The sequence below is a fragment of the Lactuca serriola genome, chromosome 9, assembly GCF_051521515.1.
Source record: "Lactuca serriola cultivar US96UC23 chromosome 9, Lser_US96UC23_V15, whole genome shotgun sequence".
Taxonomy (NCBI): Eukaryota; Viridiplantae; Streptophyta; class Magnoliopsida; order Asterales; family Asteraceae; genus Lactuca; species Lactuca serriola.
This window is the reverse complement of record NC_136416.1, coordinates 169083471-169109661: the sequence shown is the minus strand read 5'-3', so window position 1 is coordinate 169109661 and position 26191 is coordinate 169083471. Positions and strand designations below refer to the sequence as shown.

The window sequence follows — 26191 nt, the reverse complement described above, 5'->3', positions numbered from 1 at the left end:
ACGTTGGAATCAAGCCATGCATGAGATATAAGCATTTTGAGATAAGAGAGTGAGAGTTTTGTGTGTTTGTGGCCTTGTCAGCCATGCAAAGGCTTAAAGTCACTGACTTTATGGAGTAAGGGCTGTTAGGGAGTCCAGATATGTGATATGAGCCAAGGTCTTAACTGATTAAGACCAAATGAGGAGAAAGAGTGAAGCTGGGACGTACATTGAGCGTAATGCCAGTACGCCCCACATACTGACCAAGTGTCCCCGATGGTCAATCTGGATTCGTGAGTATGTTGAGCGTACCAAGGGAGGTACGCCCCGCGTAACCTCACTGTGGACTTTTGGGCTAAGTCTCATTTTGGGCCTTGAGTGTTGGGCCTGGAGTTTGGGCTTGTTGCAATAGAGTTTTGGACCAGAGGAATATATATATATATATATATATATATATATATATATATATATATATATATATGTGCTTTGGGCACTTGAGTTGGGCTTGCCATTTAGATTTGAGAGTTGGGCCTCAGGAGAGCCCATTTATTATTGGGCCTTGGTGGGCCCAATGGGTTTTAGGTTATTGATGGGCTGTTTAGTGGACTACCTTTAGACCTAATGAGTAAGATTTTGGACTTAGTTCCTAATTGAGTTAATTGTGGGTTTGGGTCAGAGATAGAAGTCGGTGCGCAGCAGCAGCATTTATAGGGGTTGTTCATCATCCGAGGTGAGTCTTCTCACTATACTTACCATGATTGGTTTATTTGTGTGATCAAGATGTCTTATGTGCTTATCTGTGTATTGTGATATTCTGCATTATGTCTCTGTGATTTATACTGAGTATTATTATTATGATCTTATTGAGTTAGGACCGAAGGGTCCACCCGAGTTTTGGGACTGGAGGGTCCCACTGAGACACATTGACCGGAGGGTCTTATCTGAGTATAGTCAGGAGAGGCTATTGAGATATGTGTGGTATTTTGGGGAACTCACTAAGCTTCATGCTTACCGTGTTATGTGATATGTGTTTCAGGTTTTTCTCAGGATCTCGGGAAGGCATCGGCTTGATTGTACACACTAGAGAAAGAGTTATGTTTTGAGGATCCTGGATTATTAATCAAACAATTATGGATTTGCATTCTGCAAATTAAATAAATGAGATTTTTGTGAAAAGTGTTATGAGAATTATGTAATTTTAAAATGAAAATTTTGTTTGAAAATTTACGATGTTACAATATTTATATATGTTTTTCTTTAAATTAAGTTTTTTCATCGTGGTAGTTGGTTAAATCAACCTTAAAAGAAATTGAATCTGATGAACTTTGAAAAATTAAAGAGACACCAATAGAAAGTAGTTCTGAAACTATGAACCATGAACCAAAACTTATGATTATATTTTATGGGAATATGATGGTCTTCATGCTGCATACAAGGTGAATGTGATGAATCTTGTTGGAAATTCAGAAGATTTTTTTATGAAGATCTTAAACATGAAAACATTAGAAAAGGTAAAGTTTGGTTGTTTATATTATGTTGTAATTTTGTTACCCCTTTCAACAGTTATTTTGCAATGTCATTTTTTTCTTTCTTTTTGCACAACCAAATAGGTATATCAAAGTATGGGAAGAAGAAGAAGATGAATATTTAGCTTATCCTGTTTTTTGAGAATATAATTTCTGGGTTCACCTTAGAGTTTCATTATTTCATAACTTCAGGGTTCACCTTACAAACACAACAATATTCTTTTAGAATTTCATGGTTCATCTTACAAGAACAATAACATTCTTTTCTAATTGTGGAAAATCTGTAGAATAAATTCTCAACTTCTGTATCAATTTTATACTTCATTCTAACAAAGTGTACTTTGTCATTTTATGATTTTTAGTTTTAGTATAAAACTATACATAATTTTAAAAGAATCATTCTCATTTATATTACCTCCTACATGATCCTCAAGAGGATATGTCATTGCAACAAAATATGTGTTTTCCGATGATAAAAAATAAAAATAAATAAATAAACTTGTTATTCTTGATAATACATAAAATATTATTCTTTAAGAATGTCGTTTTTTAAAATTTTGTTTGAATGTTGTCGTATTCTTTAAGAATGATATGTGTTTAACCCTAAGTTCTATAAGAATATTTGAATTCGTTTTTAAGTTACACCGATTCTAAATGATTAAAAATTATGTTAGAATTGAAACTAAATTAATTTAAAAAATTCTTATTATTAAAATTAAGAGAATTAATTGTCTCTTAAAATTAAAAAAATTTCTTTTTTAAATATAGTTTAATTGTCTAAAATACTCTTATATTGAAATTTGTATGAGTATACGGTACATGTTATCTCATTGTAATATTATAGACTCTCAAATCATGATCATTCATTTTATTCATCTATTGGTCTAGAATTAATCATATGTCCATATAATAAATGTCATTCATATTATAAATTATATATATATAACAAAATAAAAAAAATTATGTAATGTAGTTGAAAAATACAAATAAAGCTAGTAATAAATAAATAATAATATAGATATTAAGTAATTAAATATTTAAAATGAAACTAATAATATAGATATTAAATAATTAAAAATAAAAAAAAATTATATCAATATTATTTATTTAACTAGTTCGAATAACATGTAAGTATGATCATCTCCAACCCATTTCCATTTTTTCCCCAAAAATGGAGTAAAAATAAGGTAAATAGTGTTTAATCCCCAACCCTATTATATTTTTTAACCCATTTTTACCCCTAAAAAGTACATTTCATTCTTCTAACTTATAGAAATTATCAAATACACCCTTCTATTAATTTGATTTTAACAAATATATAATCTATATTTTTTTCATTACATTAATATTAAATAAATAAGATTATATTTATAATACGTAATTACAAGCTTTTGTAAAATATGTTATTGTGTTTTAAATTTTCAAATATGTATTTAAATTTTAATATGAATTTGTTAAAAAAAAAACTTTATATTTATAATTAATTAATATAATTTAATATATACCACAATATTATAAGTATTAAATATTACATTTAAATAATAATTAGTAGATAAGAAAACAAAAAATGTATAAATATATAAAACGAAGGAGTACAACCGACAACTCAAAGTTCATCCTCATTTTAGGAGAAATGAATAGTATGACACCAAATATGGTGTTATACTATTCATTTCCCTCAAAATCCTTATTCTAATAAATGAATAGTTTTAATCTCTTTTTGCTAAGTGTCATTTTAATACAACTCCCTATTAATATTATGTTATGTGTTATGTAGATATATTAGACAACTCATTTTCAAAATTCAAATTTAAATTTTCTAATTATATGTTAAATTTAAATTTATAATAACTTTAAATTTTTGATATATTACTTAATTAATAATTTATTTAAAATGACTTATTTAAAAAAATAACTGATTAATAATTATAAATATTGTATTATAAAAGTTTAATTAAATTTATAATCATGGTTGTTACGGGTTATAAACTAATAGGGAATAAATGAAATAAGAAAAATGAGAGGAGAAATAGAAGAAAAAATGAACGAATAAATTTGGGTTTGAGATGCTCTAACACATCATTTTTTTTCACCACCCTAATAATTTAATACATTCCAAGTGATAGTTCATTTGAAATTGTTCTATTATTTTAAGAGAAATCCTAAAAATATATTTTTAAAAAAAAATCTATATTACACATTTACACCTCACTCCTAACTCCTACCCTCCAAAAAAATCTCTTCATATATTCCCTCTGCCCTCTCACTGACTAAACCCCATCCCTAATTCCCCTCTCTCTCTCTCTCTCAATCTCTCACACGCAGTGAAGGTGAAAACACACGCACATATACATACTCACATACATGGCTACCAGACATGATTTTGCAGATGCATACAGTACAGATACCAGTGAGGAAGAACAAGAAGAAGAAGATGAAGAAGATGTTGAAGAGGAATCCAAAGATTGCAAAGAGCTCATTCCTAGCACGTGCCCACCACGTGGGAGGGCGTTTCTGGACCCAAGATCCGAATGGGTTCAAGAATGGAACCGGGCGTTCCTTCTGGTTTGCGCCACCGGTCTGTTCATTGACCCGCTGTTTTTCTACACACTCTCCATAAGTGAACCATGCATGTGTGTGTTCGTCGACGGGTGGTTCGCCGTCACAGTCACGGTTCTCCGGTGTGTTACGGACGCCTTGCACGTGTGGAACATGTGGTTGCAGTTCAAGATGAGCAGGTGGTGGAGATCGCCGCACCACCACCGTCGATTAAGCCATGACGATGACATTGCACGTAACGTCGCCGCTCGGATCATAACCAAGGCCAAGAAAAGCTTCGTTTTTGATCTCTTCGTAATCCTCCCAATACCCCAGGTTTGATATATGCCTTAGAAATTACTTAATTAAATACCACACTAGGAAAATGGAATAAGCATTAAAAAAACCGTTTTTATATTAACCATGGGTTCTAATTAAGACACGTGAAAAATGAACTAATACGTTATGTGTATTATATATGAATTAAGCCGTTTATTATTTTAATTATTTGTGAAATTACTAATGACCACATTAGAGTAAACCAAAGAAGCAATAAAAACTAGATTTCTATATCATATGTTAGTCGGTTAATGTAGGGAGTGGGATGGAATTTGGATGTATAAACAAGTTAACATCGTGTTTATGACTCATGAAAATTAAACATAATATATAATTCATTATATACAAAGAGTATAAGCTTAATATGACTTGAATTCATCACGAAATTATTTTATAATAACTAGGAGAACTAGGGGAATATATATGCTGCGCAAATCTAATTATTCAGTTTATAGACATATACCCTAATAAATGACGTCATCAATTTTATTTTTATTTTTTGCAGTTTGTTGAGAATGAGGTTTAGAATTCTTTTGTCTAATTAATATCTAAGATTTATTTAGATTTCTCTACATTCCATGTGAACGAAGTCTAACATGTACGCGACCCCTTGAAAATTAGATAAATTAAAAGGTTAAACGAGTATTTCTTTCTTTTTTTTGTTCTTTTTTTTTTGTTTTTGATATGAAACAAGCTATAGTTTGGTAACTAATACAAGACGCAAATTTGTATTCGCAAGAAGTGTGTATCTTTGTACAAAGGAAAGGACAGGGATCAATATTATCTTTTAAAGTGAATAAATATCTCAAACCAAACTGAATAACAAAAGTGAAAATAAATGATATTTGAGTTATTTGGTTTTTAGTTTACCTAACAAAGTATATTTTATATGGTTTGGTTTTATTAGATTTTTATTATTTTAGTTAAATCGAAAAAAAAATTAAATATATAACTTTTATTTTTCATAAATTAACGTTTTATTTTAATTCTATAAATTTATTACCAATCCTTTTATAATATTTAACATGTTAACATATATTTAGTCTAATTACCTATAAACCTCTTAGTGCTTCCATTCAATAATTTTTTCGAACAACAAATAAACTATTTTATTAAAAAAACAAAAAAAATTCTTGAGCAACAACATATATACTCAACAGAACAACAGGAAGCACGGATGACTTTTTTCTATTTGGACTATTTAATTATGGAGTTGTTTTTTTTATCTTCTGTTAACTTCTCAAGGATGATTTTTTCTATTTAATTTATATTTAACTTATAAATTTGGTTGTTCTTTTTATTTGGTTTAATTTGACTATTTGTTTTAACTGGTAAACTTGTACTAGACTTTTTATTTATTTGGTTTAACTGGTAAACCAAACCAAATAAAATGAAACAGATTAAATTGAATCTTATTTGATTTGAATACAATTAATTTATAAATGTTAAAAAATTATTAAACCGAACAACAATTGTAGTTACAACATAATGGTTAGTTTTTTTTAGGGACCAAAAAGAAGTTCAATGCCTTTTTGTAGGAACACTTAACTCGTTTTGAAATCAAATTTTACTCTTTTTTTAACATCAAGAATATTATACAAAACTAACTAGCAAGAAGCTACAAAACTAACAAATAAAAAGCTAGAATTACATGAGTTTAATAGATTCCCATGAAGGGATATAACACCAATCAAACCAATTAAAAAAATTACATAACAATCAAAAGATCGTTATGTAAAGTTACAAAAAAACAGAAAAGATTTAGCCTAAATAATATCTACATTCGATCACCCTCCTCCATCATAAGATCATTAAAAACGCTAAAGGTTAATTGGCACTAAACTCCTAACATTTTACCCGAGTTTGACTCATTCTCATTACATCAACGATCTACTTCGACCATTTCCCACAATTTTTTGCTTCCACCACACTCTTATTTAACGATGATATATTGATTTCAATATTTTGTTTAATTTCCAAAAATCAATTATCCCATTTGCGTTCTAATCAATTCAAACATATAATCCAAGTAGATAAAAGCTATAGAACTTAGTTGATGGGAACTCAATCTTTGTAGAAGAAGATGTCAATATATTTGATTCCTGTTATGATGTCTTAATTTGATGGAAATTCACATGGGATAGTAAATGGTGTTCTTGAGGGATTCGTGTCTACGAAAAATAGTCAGGAAGAAAGAGATCTTTAATTGGGAAATCAGATTCCCCCATATATTTATACTTATAGTTACTTTCATCAAATAACAATTATATAAGATGGGTACTATTATGTCATATTGGCATAGTTGTTATCACAAAATGTAAATGTAAAAACAATCAAATAATTATTACCGAAATGGTCGTAAGGCCACGTCAACAGAAATATTCCAACACTATATAATTGGTTTGCTATTTTAACGTAACTGTTGATACCTTATCACGTTAAAAGTTGGTGGCAATATCTTATTAATACCCCCCAAAGTGACTATGAAGTCCTTTGAATCATATAGCTTGACAACGTGTTGGAGCAAATTCTATGTATTTGGGTTATGTTGAGAATAAGCTCAACAAAGCTAGTGGATAGAGATCTTCAATTGGGAGAGATATCTACATGACATGCGTATAACATAATTTATTGTTATCTTTTACTTACAAAGTAATTGTCTGTTACTCCCCACACTCAACGTGGGATGGCCTGCCAACTTAAGGGTAAATATTTGTGTGTTTAACCATGAAGATAAACGTCGCATTACAATCCTGCGAACTTGTATACCATAGGACAAGCCTTTTGACGCTCAAGAGTACCATTAAAACAAATTTTATGATAAAAGTTCACATAGGATAATATTAACATCACTAGGTTATGGTATAAGTTTCAAATCTTTCTATTTGTAATAAAAGATTTTTTTTTTTTTGACATATGTCATTCTATTTGGTTTTTTAATTAATATCATGTCACTTGTCAACCTATTTATTCTCCATTTCAAATTTCAAATTTTAACTTTATCATTCTAATTACATTAAATTAATAACATTAGAATAAAAATAAAAATAAAATTAATACAAATTATAAGATCACGTATTTATTTAAATCAACGATTATAATTTTATATAACTAAAAAAATATCTTTTAGTTAATAATTTATTAAAATAATTAATTAATAACTTTGAATTTTTACAATAAAAGTTACTTAGTTTTGTAATCGTAGTTCCCAAAAGTGATAAACTACTTTTTAATAAGGGCATCATTTTTCAAGCATGAAAATTTGCCAACTACGATCTCATAAGGCTTTAAGATGGAAAGCAAGAATAGAAGTATAGGCGCAACAATATGGGAAAGAATGTATTTAGCCATTTTGGATTGATTTTGATGATACCAAGTTTATTTTGGGTGGTTGTTGAAAAATGGAAGGTGGAGGAGAATAATAGTTTGTCATAGTTTGTTAGAATTGGTAAAGGGTAAATATTTATATAGGCTGGGGTAGGTTGATCGGCTTTGAAGTAGGTTGGGATGACATGGTAGTGGTAAGGTTGGAGGGAGTAATGTCAAATTTATCACGGTACATATAGGCCTCATATAGGATTTGTTACACTTTTTTAATTTTTTTCATTTAAATGTTATTGGTTGTCACATTTGTTATGTTATTTTTTTGATTAATTAATTTAAAAAATTAAACATTTCAAATATAATATTTTTTTAAAAGTAAAATTTCATTAAACTAGAAAATAAACTTACAACACAGAAAAAACATAAGATTTCAAATTAAGAACCTAGAAACCACAAATAAAAAACATAGGAATTTAAATAACGAAACCTAGATATTGTATTTTTTTTTACGACCTCTTCTTTTACTTTTATAATCATTTCTTTTTCACGTCCAATTAGAACGTTAAGTTTTCTTGTTAAGATCGTTATGACATAGTGAATAAATAGGTTGATAAGTTGAAATTGGTAGTAAACACTACCAAAATGTAAATTTTAAGGTGAATAAATAGGTCGATCGTTTTGACTTTGAACGAAATTTGGTGAAGAACAAGCCATTTTTTTCACAAAAATTATGTTGTTTGAGAAAAAAATAAAGAAGGTGAAGTGAGATGAAATATGGTATGTAAAAGTATTTATATAGGGTAAAAAAATGAGATTTTTTGAATTTTTTTTTTGTTTTTTGAAAAATATGGTAATTTGACCAACTCCAATGTTCAAAAAAAAGTTAAATTCCTCCAACCACATTTCTCTCTCATCGGTGCATTTCGTCGAGTTGACAAGCCAAGCTTGGCATGTCGAGTCCTCAGCCCGATGTTCACTGAGGTCGCCGAGTGGGTTGCTGAGCCCACTCCCACACTCATACCAACCAATAGAGGTTGTGTTGTTGCATAAAAGACGTGGGTAATGGTTACCATACAATGACGGTTGGAATATGGTGTTATGAGAGGTAGTGATAAATAATGTAGGGTAACAAAGAAGGAACTTTTTCAGATAGATGGGTGTTTTGGAGAATGAAAAATATGAATCATCAAATGTGACATGTCGAGAAATTATGATGGCAATAACTCAATGATTAGGTGGAAAATCCAAGAACACATAACGGGTGGCTCATGCTTGAAGTTTTTAAATGGTAGACATGTGTTTATTGGTAAGCGTAGATACCCAAAAATATATCAGTAGGAATAAGGGGTTGGCTAAAAAGACACCTTATTTTACCATATAGACACCCTAATTTAATTTTGAAATATTTTTATTGGTTGAAAATTGCATTGTTTTCCGAAAAAATTGAATATAAGTAGTTAACTATAGGTTGACTTTTTAAAACGTGGTCAATAGGGTGTCCAAGAAGTGTCTTATTAGCAACACCCAGGAATAAACATGTAGCTTTGCCATAGAAGATAGACCATAGATAAATAGAAAATGCCTTTATTAGGCATAATATTTAGGGATGGCAAAAAAAACGAACCCGATAAAGAAACCCGAAACTTAAACCTTTCCAGTCGGGTAACGGATCGTTATCGGGTTTTTCATCGGGTTCGGGACAGTAAATGGGTTATCCTTGTCCAGAACCACCCCGCCCTGTATATATATATATATATATATATATATATATATATATATGTGTGTGTGTGTGTGTGTGTGTGTGTGTTCAAATCTTTTTTATATTAATTGCACACATTCAAAGATACAATAGTTACTGTTGACAATGCTTTTAATTATTAGCAATATAATGTAATGATCTTATCTTATGTTTTGACATATTACACTAAACTTAAATCAAATAATTGTTAATATAAAATCCAGTTTATTTTATTAAAGTGATGCATCATATTTTTAATTTAAAATGGAGGCTAGAACATGTGGTTTTTTAGTAATGTATTTTTTTGTTGTATTTTTTAAAAGACATCAGGGTACCCTAAACCGGAATAAAGATTTTGTTATGAATTGTTGTAACCCTCGATGGGGCATTGCGTTAAGATATCTGAAGATATCGAGGTGTGTTTGGGAAACTATTCTCCGCCCCGTTTCCATTCCTAATGATATTGTGAATTTGTGTGGCTATTTTGAGAGAATGTGGCCAAAAATAAGGGTATGTGTGAGCATGTAAGAGGAGAGTTTGGGTCATCCTATTTAGGATTTGAATTTTGTGTTTAGTTTTGCCATTTCGAGTAAAAGTATATGTGAAAAATGCAGTGAATATGTTAAGAACATGAATTTTGAAAAAAGTGTTTTCATAGTCATGCCCATTATAAAACTAGAAATCGAAGAATCGACATAAAATTTTTAATCTAAATTAGGAACGGGCAAGACTATAATTAGTGTAAGTGGGGAATGCGGTGAAAGAAGGTTGTAGAATTGGAAACCAAAATTGGAATGTAAATATTGTTACTAATTACTATAATTAAAAAAAATTGCTCTTATTAGAGGTATTAGAAAGTGTACCTTGGTTGGATGTCATACGACCTAGTATCCATATATCAATTTTCGTTTAGATATGCAACGAGAGTGTGATGTCCCAAAATTTAAGACCAAAAATTTCGTTTTCATAATAATAAAATCATCAATCAAACATGTTTATAAAACCATAAGGGAAAAACCGAGTATGCCAATCATCTTCTCAATTACATCAAAGTCAAGTAAGGCAGAAATCATGGTGTGCGTGCAAACTCTTCCCATTCGATCTGGAAGCACCTGAAACATAAACTGAAAACCGTAAACATGAAGCTTAGTGAGTTTCCCATAATACTACATACCAACATATATGTCAGCTCAAGGCTGTGTCGGGTCTATTTCATTCCCGAGTCTATTTCACCCCGAGTCTATTTCAATTCATATGACAGCTCAAGGCTGTGTTGGTCTATTTCACCCCCGAGTCTATTTCAACTCACATGTCCGCACAAGGTTGTATCGGGTCTATTTCACCCCACACACATATAGCAAATAGGAACACAAGCATACAACACATATAGCAAGAGTCACAAAGACTACAAACACATAACATATCCTAGTGTCAGTTTGCTGTTAAACAAATGATCAAGCTGCTGAACTGGAAAATCCCGCGCTAATCAATCAAATAAAACCCCAATTAATAATTGGGCCATAAACCATAACTAGGAATCTAATTCATTGTCCAACACCCAGGGTAAAAGACCATTTTACCCTTTCCTCACCTGGCCCAAGAACTGAGGCCCAACCCAATGGCACCAAAAGCCTAATATGGCCCAAATTCCTAAATGATACCCAAAGCCCATTATAGGCCCAAAAAGTCCCAAAGTCTATCAATGTCCTAAAGTCAGAAAGACTGGTGGCCTAACAAGGCCCAAAACCCTAATAGTCTAAATATGACCCAAATCTCAAAACTCAACAAAAGTCAACAGTTGCTGAGTACGCCCAACATACTCAAACTTACGCCTAGTGTACGCCTCCTTTGTCTAGTATGAGTTGGGTACACCCAATGTACTCTACAACAAGCCCAACTCGCCATTAAGTGCTTAATTGGTTAAGCCACTAAGTCTAGTTCTCATATCTGATCCTAAATGAAATCTTAACACGTAAAGTTGGGAACTTTACTTCTTTGCATGTCTTAATGAGACCTAATACTTGGTTTTGACCAATAAAACCCATAATAAGAACCCTAACTCATGCATGGTCCAAAGTAACACATCAAGCTTGCATTTTTATGGATAAAGAACCTTTAAAATGCTAAGAGCTATCATCCCTAGCTTCTACAGTAGCTCATACTCTCAAGCATGACATAAGGGACCATAAAATGCACAAAAACAAGCCTTAACTAGATTTATCAAATGAAGCATTAAGTTAAGAGCTTTATACCTCCAAAACCTCTCCAAGTTGTTGATGATTTTGGATCCACAAGCTCCAATCACACCATTGCAACTTCTAAGAGCTCTTTTTTCTTTAAAATCACCTATAACACTCTTAAAGCTCACTTCCAAGCTCAAAACACTCAAATGACAATTAGGGTTTCGTTCTTAGGATTTGGCAAGGTGGAGGTTGATCATAAGAAGGTCCAAGAGCCACTTAAGGTGTTTAAATAAGGCAAAAACCTTAAAAATTAGGGTTTACTCCAGGTGACCGCACACCCTGCGTACTCCATGTACACCCATCGTATGTGGGTTTCCTCCGCGACCAAGTTTCGACCCAGTACGCCCAATGTACTCCTAGTGTACGCCTATCGTACTCATCTAGGGACCAAAATTCAAAGATTTTTAAGTTAAGGGAAAGAAGGGAAAATACATGAAATGCAAATGTTACAGAGAGGGTGGTAAGAGTCACATCGATGTTGTTTAAGACACATAGTTTTATAGAGTTATGATAAGTCTTTAATGGGGAAGGAGGCTAATATCCTACATGCTAGAGATAGGTTTTATTTCTAGCTTATGATATATATATATATATATATATATATATATATATATATATATATATATATATATATATATATATAGTATAAGAATTTGGTGAATATTTGGTTGTCAAGTATAGGAAAAGAAGGCTAGTTAATGGCTTTTGTTACCCCAACTATGGATATAGAGAACCCCCTCCCCCCCCCCCCCCCGCCTCGAAAGTCGTGTCGTTTCTAATAAAATAAATCTTGTCTTGTTGTTACGTGTAACTTACATGCATCATTTTCCTCATAAAAGGGAATAGTCATCTTGATCATAAGTATAGCAAGGAACAACAGCCTAATGAGTTCTCAAACATTAAAAGCAACATTTAGATATTAGGATGTGTGACTAGATTGTATGAGATTCATAAATGAGGAATGCCTACTTGTGTTTGCAAGATTCTTCATGTGAAAGCATAGTACATGTGTTGTAGAATGGTAGCAAAGGATTTGATTTTTTAATATTTTTTGCAAACTCATCAAATTCGTTTGATTGTTGCATATGAGTTAAAGAACTAACCATTGGTTGAAGACAGAGGGGCTGACATTTTCTAGTGATCGGAGAGCATCTTAAAGTATTAGAAATATAACGTTAGGAAATTGGCATGTTGGGTATGTGAAAATGCTATACAAGTTGAATAACCCTTAAATTTTATAATTTAGGAAGATTTATTTTATATAATTCCATGCAATTTAGGTGGTAGTATTGGGTCCAAGGATGATATGTAAGAGATCATTAAGTATGGTTATGTATTTTTGTTGTAAGACAACAATCTCAAACCTTAGCAATAAGGCTTTGTAATGTCTCATTTTCACAACCAAAAATTTTCATTTTAAGTAAATCTTCCCAATTATAACTCCGTTATGGAGAAAACCGTTTATTCCAAATACATTTATAAAAAATCAGAGTAATATTAACTCACGGAAATCTTCAATGTTGCTGATGAATGTGTATAGGCACGCCTTCGCCTTCCCATGATGACCGATAATACCTGAAACAATAAATAAATGTGTAAGCACAAAGCTTAGTGAGTTTCCCCCAAAATACCCCATACGATAAACACACAAGCATGCATCAAGTCCAATCAGCCATCGAGCTGGAACACCTAGGGTTTGTTGGCCTAGCGCCTCAACCCAACCACTCTTCCCAAGCCTCCATGCCTAAGGCTTACAGTCGGCCCACACCGGGTATCTTGGCCTAAAACACAAAGAAGGACCACATCAACCCACTACTACCATATGTCGACATATAAAAAATCAATGATCAAGTAGGCACATAATATGGGAAAACATCAATCATACAACTCACTACCAGTTACTAGTCCTCTCACAACATACAGTCCTGCTACCAGCTAACCTCCATATAATATGTAACCATAAGTAATCAGATGTGAGATAACCACCCAAACAGATGATCCTACTCTAAAGCTACAACCAAACGAGGAATAGGCAAGGAAGCCTAGATCAAGAGTTCTCAAGCTATCCTACATGACCACAAACAATCCCTAAGGCACTTCACTATATAATAACCAACAAGCACAAATAGAGATACATATATACAAATCGCTACCACATAGCAACATCCCAAATACCAAGATGCAAATCTAACTGATCACTATAACATAGCGACATACTAATTACCAACAATCTAAGGAATTCATAACCGTATATACTCAGAGGTGAGATAATCACCCGGACAAGTGATCCTACTCTATAACCACAACCAAACGAGGAACAGGTAAAAGAGCCAAGGTTAAGAGTTCCTCAGTCTATCATACATGATTATATACAGTCCCCAATGCATCCCTCTACTAACAGATAACCAAAACTAGTTGGCCAATATTAGTGCCTTCGACCCATGGTATAGTGAGACGAAACTCACCTAAATCGAAGAACTCTAAACACTATGATACGACCCCCTTTCAGCAGTACTTGCTCTCACGAATCCACTGACATTAGAACCAGATGGAATCTCAATCAATAGTCCAAAATCCTCAAGTTTGACCCAAATTCAAACTTGGTCAACGAAGGTCAACAGCCAGCTGACCCTCACGACGTGACCATGTATGGCTCACATCATGAGCCACTAAAGGACAAAATAATCAAGTCTCACCACCCTCACGACGTGACATTCATCTCATTATGTCGTGAGACCCGTCTGAATGCCATATTGATCCAAAATTTGTAAATCCATTAAGTCACTAATCCATCTATTCTAGGAGGCTTCCTAACACTCCAAGGATTATAAAATCGATACTATAAGGTCTTGTATGTCCAATACAAGACTTGAGCTCAAGCTAGGTCATTTATGAAGAAAAGGAAGAAATTTCTCATGTATGAACTCAATCATTCTCAAAACTTCAAATCCATGACATATAAGCATCAAGGGACCCAAAGGACCCATAAAGCTCCCAACCTCATGGAGTCCCAAGTCCCAACATTCTCACTCTTAAGTTCTTGGATAAATATGAATAAAAATTTAGATTTAGTAATAAGGAAACATAAAGATTGGATCCTGATTACTCACATTGGTCCAGAAGTGTAGCTAAGGGTTGTAAATGAAACTTCCAAGTTGAAACTATGCTTCCATGGTGATCTCTTCCTCTTCAAACCACCAAAACTCCACCAAAAGCTCAAGAAACAAAAAGATAGGCTAGGGTTAGGGTTTTACTGAGTTTGGGGACGAAGGAGGTTCGTTTCCCCCTAAAATGAAGTTTATGGTGGTGTAAATACGATGGAAACCCTAAAAGATCGTGAGCTTGGGTTGCAGCGCATCTCACGTCATGAGCTCAGTTATATCAGAATCTTTATTTAATCCTTCTCACGTCGTAGCCCTTCTATGGTCACTTCGTGAGCCTTGGTTTTTCTCAAAAACCATACCTTTGACTCTTTGGATGTTATAGCTTTATCGATCAAAGGATCTTATGGATGGGTTATATGCTTGAGTACTTTATATTCTTGAGTGCGTATCTTGAAATTCTCGGTCCATGGAACACACTGTATATTTTCAATTTTAATGGTAAATGCATTTTTATATGTTGAAAAATGTAAGAACCATGTGTAATCAATGTATTTTTAGGTTGGTCAATCATGGGATTGGAAAATGGGGTGTGTGTGTTACAAGGGACCATAGGACGTGGAAGAAATCTAGAGTGTTAAAAAAAAGTGATTGCCATGGTATTATGAAAGAGTTCAATCTTTTGATCCCATTTCTTCCATTCGATATATATATATATATATATATATATATATATATATATATATATATATATATATATACTAGCCGTCTTCCCGCGCAAAGCGGCGGGCGGCGAATAATTTGATCTCTTTAGAGTTAAAACTATTTTGCGTTCACTTCGAGAAATGAATATTAAATGACATCTATTTTTCAAGAGCATTATCATACCATATTAAGGGGGTGTTTGGCTAAGCTTTTTTAAAACAACTTATTAGGTTCCACATCACTATAAGTTAAAAAAGTGTTTGGATTAAAATAACTTATTCCGGTGGGAAAACTCTAATACGTCATTTTTTCATAAGTTACCATACACTTACTTATTAACTTATAAGCTAATAAACTAATAAGCAATAAGTTTTTTTGCCAACACCCCCTAAATGGTTATTCCTTTCATTTATACATACTCAAACCACTTGTACTGTTTATCGTCCTCTTTTTTTTTTTTTTTTCGTTTTCCTTAATTCCTTTATTAATTTAGTGTCCTACTAAGTAAAATGCTAAAATATATAAATAATAGTTTATAAAAATAAACCTTTAGAATATCAGGTGTTGTGATTTAAAAGTTGATAAATAGGCCTTTGAGAAGGCCAAAATACTCAGGTGTCAACTTGTTCATTGTGATTTTAAATCAAGTTTGGTCACAAATTAAAACATTTTCAATGATGGTATGTAATTCAAGGATTCATATTGATTTAGGTTCTCAAAACCTTAAAATATTGAACAAAATATATATAGAACCTTATAATAAGGACAATAATCACCGTAATCAGGAAGTCTATGTGATAAAACTTGATATTATAAGGACCAATGATGAAAAAGGTTTCATTTTTAGACTAAACAAGATGAAAAATATACACCTTAATCATGTCAATCTTGTGTTTAACCGTTCTTTATTGCAAAAGTAAGATGTCAAAATATACAAACTAATGATAATACAATGCTCTAACTGGCCCTCTTGGTTGAGTTCTTTGAACCTGCAAAGCCAACATATTAAAGAAACATAGTAAAAACCTTTTTAGGAACAAACCTGATATAATAAAGTCTTCACCCAATATATTTATAAGATAAAAATACAAAAAGTTAAAAATGATGAAATCAATTACAAGTAAGGATTAAAATAAAAACCTGTTAAGAAAGAGCCATCTGCAGAAGGGATATTTGAATCAACATGTATTTTCTGATGGTTTCAAATTTTGAATTATCCGAAATTCAGGGAAGGAGACAGAATTTGTTGAGAAATATAAGGATTCAAAACACATGTTAAAATTTAATATTATTTTATTGATGACTACTTGTATTATTAGCTTAATGATTTGAACGTCTTAAAAAAATAATATTATTATATTCAATCTATTTTTAGAAATAGTGAGATTTCTTTTATAAGATAGTAAAGATATATATATATATATATATATATATATATATATATATATATATATATATATATATATATATATATATATAAACAATAAAATTAAGGATCTCTAATGTTTTATAAGGGATATCACATGTTATATATCACATAACTATCATTACTTTAATTCGCATACATAGAATTACATAGAAATTGTCGATTATAGACGTTCCAAAATAAAACAATTTCTAGAGAGGTTTTTTAAAGATATATTACCCTTTCAACCAAACTTTAGCAAACACTTGCAGTAACTAAACCAATTTTATTCAAGAATCTAAATTTCATCACCATTTATTAATGTTGACAATATAAAACTTTTTTTCAATGTATCATCCACATATTTATTTTGTGAGATATACCTTCTCAAGTTGGAGAAGTTTCTTGCCCTAAAACATATTATACCTCTCACAAGTTTCTCACGAAGTATTTTTTTCATAAAAACTTAAACCTCATGTATAAGATGAAGATTGAGTTTTTTTTTTTTTTTTTTTTTTTTTGAACCATAAATCTAATTTATTCATAATTCCACTTTAAATCTTAGACCAGATTTTAACCTTCAACCCCCAAAAAGAAAGGACAATATCTAATACCCTTAATATAAAAACCCTTTTGTTATAAGATGTAGTGTTGATTGGCTCCAATATACTTCGTCTTTTTTAGAACTCAATTCAAGAAACAATGATAAATATGCTATATTACTGGAAAAAAATGAGACGGAGCAAATCAAAGAAAATAATAATTCTTACTTGTTACAAAATAAGATGTAAGTTCAAATAGAGACTTGTCAAAGTCCTAAGACAGGATTTTGTCTCTATTGGTAACCGGACTTTTGGTTTGATCAGGATTCTACTATCTTATTCAATTTGTTGCATAGTTATTGAATTTTGGCAGGTCTATTTTAAGATTCTTTAGAAAACCAAGGGATGATGGAGAGAGAAAGCTATGCATGCAAAAGATTGATGTTTCACTTAAAATATAATGAGCCCAATGCCCATCTTGTGACCAGTAACATTACATTAACTCTTCTACCTCTATATAACGGCCCATAAGTTAAACCCACTAACCATCAGCTATCTAACCTTTTGTGATACTCCCATCGATCATTTGATGAATCATGAAGAACAATATAAAATTATAAACAATTTCTTGTTCCACCTATGAGGAACAAAGTAAAACCCCACATTCTTCTAATTCATTCCTTCCGTAGAAATGGAATTTGTCTATTTTCCATATCCTTTTAACTATAACAAGAAGAATGTTTCCATAGTTTTCAACTTTGTAATTACCAAAAAAACCCCTCTCCTAGTAGTTATATATATATATATATATATATATATATATATATATATATATATATATATATATATATATATATATATATATATATATATATTGTGTGTATGTATGATTGATTCTGGACCAATCATTTTAGTTATTTTAAAAAAGTAATTAATGCATATTACATGTTGAAGATATAATGGATATTAATTACATCTTCAGCATTTAATAAACATTAATTACTTTCTTAAAATATCTAAAATGATTGGTCCATAATCAATCATACATGCACACAATAGATAGTGAAAATATTTGAACCTAAGTCTATATATATATATATATATATATATATATATATATATATATATATATATATATATATATATATATATATATATATATATATATATAAAGAGAGAGAGAGAGCTGTAAACGAACCGAATGAACACGAACATGGTTTGTTTATATTCGTTTGTTTAAGTTAGTCGAACAAATAAACGAACACAAATGGATAAACGAATGAGTTTTCCTATTCATATTCATTCGTTTAATTCATGAATATGTTAAATGAAGATAAATGAACGAACATAAATGAACAAAGATAAATAAACATATATAAACATAAATGAACATAAGATATAATATTTAAACAAATACAATTAAACATATATGAACATAAAAGGATTTTATATGGACGAACATAAACAAACGTAAACAAACAACATAGTTCATGAACATAATTGAACGAACGAGACCATTGTTCATGTTCGTTCGTTTAAGTAAACGAAAGAAAATTTGTGTTTCATATTCGTTTATTTATTAAATAAACGAATATAAACGCATTTCCCGCCGAACGGTTCACGAACAGTTCGCTGAACGTTCAGTTCGTTTATATATATATATATATATATATATATATATATATATATATATATATATATATATATATATATATATATATATATATATATATATATATATATATATATATATATATCTTTACTATCTTATAAAAAAATTTAATTATTTCTATAAATAGATTGAATATAATAATATTATTTTTTTAAGACGTCCAAACTATTAAGCTAGAAGTATAACCCATTTATAATATAATAATATTAAAACTTTAACCCTATCCTTTATCCCCTAAAAATCTCGTATCAAGTTAATAGAAGAATTCATTTGCAAATTGAACCCGTCAATCTCAACACTTCAGTCATTTGAAGCGGTCAATGTCAACAATTTATAGAGGATCTCTTCTCTCACATTGGTAACAAGTCATCTCATAATCCCTTCAAAATAAGAAATATACGCACACTCTCTCGAAGAACCCTAACCAGTAACCAAGACAGTATAACCACCACCACCACCAAAGCCGCTCTGCCTCCTTTCGCCTTCAACCAACCACTATCACGACTACCGTCCTTCCTCTCACCTACGACATGAATTTTCTTTTGGAACATAACATTTTTCTTTAAAAAAATATCATTGAAAGAAGCTATTTGTCCCCGCCGTTGTGCGCGGGTAACGGCTACTATATATATATATATATATATATATATATATATATATATATATATATATATATATATATATATATATATATATATATATATATATATATATATATATATATATATATATATATATATATATATATATATCGTTTCTTTCTTTTTCATTGTGGGGAATTCCAGTCAAAATGAATAGCAGGCATCGTTTTTCCGATGATTACTCCGACACAACCGACGACTACTCCGGCGATGAAACACTGGAAGTGGAGTCGACGGAGAGTAAGAGCAGCATTCACGGCGGCGCATTCCGTCGAGGTGTTTTACTGGCGTGGGAACAGGTTTATTTGCTTGCATGCATCACCGGTATGTTCATCGACCCGCTGTTTTTCTACATACTCTCCATACGCGACTCCTGGATGTGTGTGTTTATCGACGGGTGGTTTGCTATCACCGTCACGGTGGTCCGGTGCATGACCGACGCCTTACACGTGGCCAACATGTGGTTACAGTTCAAGTGGAACAGGTGGTCGCGTTACGACGTCGGATCACGACATGACGACAGGAATTCATGCAACGTGTCCCGGAAGGCGTTCATGTTTGATCTCTTCGTCATCCTCCCAATCCCTCAGGTTTATCAGACATTTGACAGAAATTATTACACCGATAAAAGTATTATTATTTTAATACATGTCAACTTTCGATTAAGACAAAATCTAAGGACAAGATAAAGTCACGTCCTAAAAATATTAATTTAATACTAATAGAATATAAACATTAATTAATTTAATCAATGCATATTCTAACATATTTATGTTTTACATTTTATTATTCTTGCACGGTTTGTTGACTTGTTCCATAGAAATATAGGTTTTGATAAGTGTTATTTTAATATGTACATGTTTAGTCTCTTTGATCAATCTAAATCGAACCATTTATTGTTTATCTTTGAATCGTTTTTTTATACCTTCTTTGAATTAAAACTCTCGAAAGTCTAAACAGTTCAATAACTTTATTTCTGTTAACTATTAAGAAGTTGAAATCATTCAACTCATTTTTATTATACAAATTTTTAATAATATGGTATTAATTTTTTGGACAGGTGGTTTTATGGGTAGTGATTCCTGCATTGTTAAAGAAGGGTTCGACGACAGAAATAATGACAGTTTCTTTAATCATGTTCTTGTTTCAATACTTACCAAAGATTTATCACTCTGTATGCCTTTTGCGACGTATGCAAAATCTCTCAGGCTACATTTTTGGTACTGTTTGGTGGGGGATCGCTCTCAATTTGATCGCTTATTTCGTTGCCTCTCATGTAAGATTGTCTTTTTTATCTTAATTTTGTCTTAACACACGTACATTATTTTAAAATTATAATAGACCCCTTCAATAATTGAAAATAAATTTACCACCAAAAGAATCTGTGACAAAAGTACTTTTTAAGTTGTCAGTCATTTTATCAAATTATTTTTTATCGGTTTGCAGGCAGTAGGAGCATGTTGGTACTTGCTTGGTATGCAAAGGGCTGCGAAATGCTTGAAAGAAAAATGCATGGAAGCAAACGGGATTTGTGTCTCAAGATTTTTGACATGTCAAAACCCTGTTTATTATGGCACAGATAAGTTCGTGAAAGATCATACAAGGCTCTTGTGGGGATCAAATAAAGAGGCAAGAACAACTTGTCTTGAAAACGAAGACAATTCTAGCTATGGAGCTTATAAATGGACTCTTCAACTCGTTACCAATGATAGCCGTTTGGAAAAGATACTTTTCCCCATTTTTTGGGGACTCATGACCCTTAGGTAACCCGATTTTTCATCAAGAAACGTTTTTATAGTACTACATGATTTTATTATATCAATTTATTATATATATACAGTACGTTCGGGAATTTAGAGAGCACAACCGATTGGTTGGAATGCGTTTTCATCATCATCGTTCTCACAACAGGGCTTCTTCTAGTCACCATGTTGATTGGAAATATCAAGGTACATACAAACACATATAAATATCATGACCTTGTCTCAAAAGCATCCTTATTTAACTTGAAGTTACTTTTTTAAATATGTAGAAAATACAAGGACTTTTCAGTCATTTTTGAAAGCTGATATATTTTTGTGTATATAGGTGTTTTTACATGCAACAACATCAAAGAAACAAGCTATGCAATTGAAAATGAGAAATATAGAGTGGTGGATGAGGAGAAGGCACCTCCCTCAGAGTTTCCGACAAAGAGTACGTAATTATGAGCGCCAACGATGGGCAGCAATGCGTGGTGTGGACGAATGTGAGATGATACGCAATCTCCCTGAGGGTCTCAGGAGAGATATTAAGTATCATCTTTGCTTGGACTTGGTCCGACAAGTACGTATACTGATAATCTAAAAACTGTCTATTATATATAACAAACCGAATAACTTATTTTGTTAAGTGTGTCTATTATTTATAACAAATCGGATATTTTATTAGTTGAGATACACATTAATCGACAATGAATAAATGGTTTCTTTCTTTTGTAAAAAGTTTTCTATAATGACATATACTAAATAGAACCATGTAATAATGTTGAACTGTTTGGATTTAAATGACAACAATCTTGACTGGTGTGTGTAATTGGTAATAAGATAGACCTTCGAGGAGGTGAGATGAAACTTATATGTTCTTACTTCTTATCTTAAAATTTTATTGTTATGATGAATGTTTAACTCAGGTACCATTATTTCAACATATGGATAACTTGGTCCTTGAGAATATATGCGATCGTGTCAAGTCCCTCATTTTTACCAAGGGAGAAACGGTAAGTCCTTCTGAACTCCAAAGTTTACAATTGCTACCTTCATTTAATCACAAAAATAACTATCATATGATATTTAATATTTAATATTTAATAAAAAAATAACTATCATATGATATTTAATATTTAATATTTAATAAAGTAACCATTTTTGTTGATAAAAAATAAAGTTGAGGTTTAATTAAAAAAAATAAAATATAAAGTTGAAGTTTAATTTAAAAAAAAAAACTAAAATATAGAATCTTTTATCTAATTAAACCCAAAAAAACCATATATTTTAGCTTTCCGTTAGTAAAAGGTAATTTTTTATTTTTTCAGAAGAGAAAATCAATTTTGCAATTTATTTAAAATTTGCAACCAACAAAATATGAAATTGATAGTTATTACATATATTTCGTATTTTCTTTAGAAATATTTTATTTATTTATTGTTGGTGTAGATTGCAAGAGAAGGAGACCCTGTACAGAGAATGTTGTTCATAGTAAGAGGTCATCTTCAAAGTAGCCAAGTACTCCGAGATGGTGTCAACAGTTGTTGCATGTTAGGCCCTGGAAACTTTAGCGGCGATGAGCTCTTATCATGGTGTCTCCGACGGCCCTTCATCGAGAGACTACCACCATCATCATCAACGCTCATCACTCTTGAAACAACTGAAGCTTTTGGGCTAGAAGCTGATGATGTCAAGTATGTAACGCAACATTTCAGGTATACATTCGTGAATGAAAAGGTGAAGAGGAGTGCTCGGTATTATTCTCCAGGGTGGAGGACTTGGGCTGCGGTGGCGATTCAATTGGCATGGCGGAGGTACCGACATAGACTCACTTTGACGTCGTTATCTTTCATTAGGCCGAGAAGACCATTGTCGAGGTGTTCTTCACTTGGGGAAGATCGGTTGAGGCTTTACGCCGCTTTGTTGACTTCGCCTAAACCAAATCAGGATGATTTTGACTTTTGAGATTGTAGATTTGGATGTTATAATGTTCATGTAAAGATGATAAAAAGATAATTATAAAGTTGTATATGTAATATGTTTATTTATTCGTTTGATTATGAAAAGTTTGAGATTTGCAATACAATATATGAATATAATATGTAGATTAATGTTCATATCAATAATCAGATTTCAAAACTTCATTCGAAATTAACATTGATTGGTTAATAGTTTGATCTGTTGATGCAACAGATCAACTGTTTGATCTTGAAGTAGAAAAGTTACTCCAACAAGAATTTATGACGCGATTCGATTAAAAAATCATGCATTCATGATGGATGGAGACAACTTATGAACATTTATAGGATTAGTGTTAGTGTTGTTTATCTTGTGGATCAGCATCCATGGCAATAATATAGAGCACGCTTCTAAAATCTAACAATATTTGGACCAAAGCAGCTCATATCCATGGGCTTCTTCATTGATTCCTCTTTTCCTCTCTTCGCTCTGAATTTATCAGTTATAACCACCGCCAACGAACAATAAGAAAATTTCGTAATAGGTATGTTCCATTATGAAACAATTTGATCTTTTAACGCCTCAACCAACTCGATGGTAGCAGCCACCACCCAAGCTTTCATTACTACGTCACCGCTCATCCTCTCCCGTATGTGATTCCGTCGATGGAATCTAATCGGGTTAGTGTGACTGTTTAGGTTTGGGAGTTGAGTGAATGTGGTATAAATGGAGGGGGAGGGAGATCCGCATCATGTGTTCGATGAAATGACAAAATGAAAAACACAGTTTTGATGTCTTGTGGGTTGCTCCCACTTAACCTTGGAATTAAAGTTAGTTGAGTGATCCATGGATTCTATATTGTGTTGTATATATTTATATTCTCATGTGAAGTAACTTTCAAATAAGACACTAGTCAAGATGTCTATTTTTTATTATATATGTAAAACAAATAGTAACTAATGTCTGTTTGATGATTGGGTTGACTGATAAATTAAGAAAAGTGATTCGTACACAACAGTTTTTTGCCATACACAACAATTCATGCATTATATAGTTGTACAATACAACATTTTAAAGCACCAATTATTGTGTAAGGAGAAAAATTGTTGTGTACGGATCACCTCCTATAAATTAATTATTGTTCATCGTTTATATAATTTCACTGTCTATACAAGTGATGATACAATATATGGTGTCAAGTAACGAATAGTGACTCGAATAGTGACTCAAAACAGTGACAAAATCATCCTTTTTCAGACGTCATATGTTACATATCAAAATATGTTTCTATTTCTAAGGCTGAAAGGTGTGGGTGCGGTTCCAAGTGTGGTTGCCACATAAGTTGGGTCAAATAATGTGTTGGTTCTGTGATTTCGAGTGTGAGTTCTCTTTCCTTGGCTAGAAAGAATTGAGTCTTTCTCCATCTTCTCCCATCGTCTCCTCTATCTCTCTCTTCTTCCTTTCTTCCCTACCACTATTTATTCATGGTTTCAAAATGGATGACACACCACAAACTGAGGCCCACTTGTGCGAAACCCATTCTAACTGAGTACGCAGGGTGTACTCAGTTGTTTGCAGCGCATACTGGGTTGGTGATGTGTATGTTGTGCGTACTAGCTTAAACGGCCAACGTACTCCTCTGATAAGTCCTTTTTTTAATTAAGCACTTAATGCTTTAAACCAAGGGACCAAATCACAGATCTAAGCTCTACTTAATGTCTAAACCCATAAAGTCACTGACTTGGTGACTTTTCATGCCCCACATAAGCCGAAACTCCAAAAATGGCATTCTACTTCCATGAAAATGGCCCTATCTCATGCATTAACACATCAAGACCTTCAAGATGGCAACTTTTTGTCTTAGGGGCTTAAATAGCACAAAGGGTGGCAACCCTAAGCCTAGGAAATTGATTTGAACCATAAAGCTTCATCCTTGGGACCAATAAGGTCCAAAAACCCAACACAAGAGATCTAAGGAAATAACCACCAAGTTTCAGACTTTATACCTCGAATGAGAGTCAAATGTTGAGTAGGTTATGGATCTAAAAGCTCTATCTTCTTTAATGAACCTTCAAGAGTGAACACCTTCTTAAAAAGCACCAAAATACTCTTCTAATGGACTTCTAAGCTATAAGAACACACAAGGAAGGATTAGGGTTTCGTGAAAGTTGTCTAAGGGTGAGAGGGTGGTTGGGGTTTGGGGCATAATGTTCTTTATATAGTGTCAAACCTTAAAATCTAGGGTTTTGGTCTGAAGGGAGTACGCCCTGCGTACCCCTTAGTACGCCCGACATACTCACAAACCACCCGTGACCAAGTGACTTTATACATTGGGCGTAACCCAGATTATGCAGGGCGTTCCTAGCTAGGCACGTGCATGAATCCTTGCATGCATGGGACTGATATGCCAAATATCTCCATTATGAGCTAATTCTTCCAAAACCTTCAAAGTTCCATAACTTCCCATCCGACGTTCGTTTCTGAAGAACCTTATATCCATAAAAAAGTGGCGAGATGCCCTACGCTTATAATAACTTGCCCAAGCCTTAAACCTATTCGGATTAAACCCAACATCCATAAAAGACCGAGATATTCGTTTACAATCATATCATTGGCTTCCGAGGACACGAACGAATACTTGGATCACTCATGCCATGACTCCCACCTCGGAACTGGGCAAAATCCTTCTTTTCCCAAGCCCTAAACCCTATGACAATATAATTGGGCCGCAACC

The 26191-nt window shown here is 32.2% G+C and overlaps 1 protein-coding gene across 1 annotated transcript; it reads left to right on the top strand.

The window, feature by feature from the left end:
* The first annotated feature begins 3745 nt into the window (after window positions 1-3745).
* Window positions 3746-23546, top strand: LOC145072490 (cyclic nucleotide-gated ion channel 4-like). Its single transcript, XM_079018926.1, has 7 exons — window positions 3746-4379; window positions 20814-21029; window positions 21200-21516; window positions 21594-21702; window positions 21842-22078; window positions 22425-22511; window positions 22948-23546. Exons 1-7 carry the CDS (start codon window positions 3870-3872, stop codon window positions 23461-23463), a joined length of 1992 nt encoding a protein of 663 aa, XP_078875052.1. The 5' UTR covers window positions 3746-3869; the 3' UTR covers window positions 23464-23546.
* Window positions 23547-26191: the final 2645 nt, after the last annotated feature.

What these genes read in the sequence shown, in the direction of transcription:
- LOC145072490 (XM_079018926.1), top strand. Translation starts at nt 3,870, where the DNA reads ATGGCTACCAGACATGATTTTGCAGATGCATACAGTACAGATACCAGT. An exon ending in TGTTGATTGGAAATATCAAG is followed by an intron (nt 21,703 to 21,841) that starts GTACATACAAAC and finishes TTGTGTATATAG; the next exon opens with GTGTTTTTACATGCAACAAC. An exon ending in TTTTTACCAAGGGAGAAACG is followed by an intron (nt 22,512 to 22,947) that starts GTAAGTCCTTCT and finishes TTGTTGGTGTAG; the next exon opens with ATTGCAAGAGAAGGAGACCC.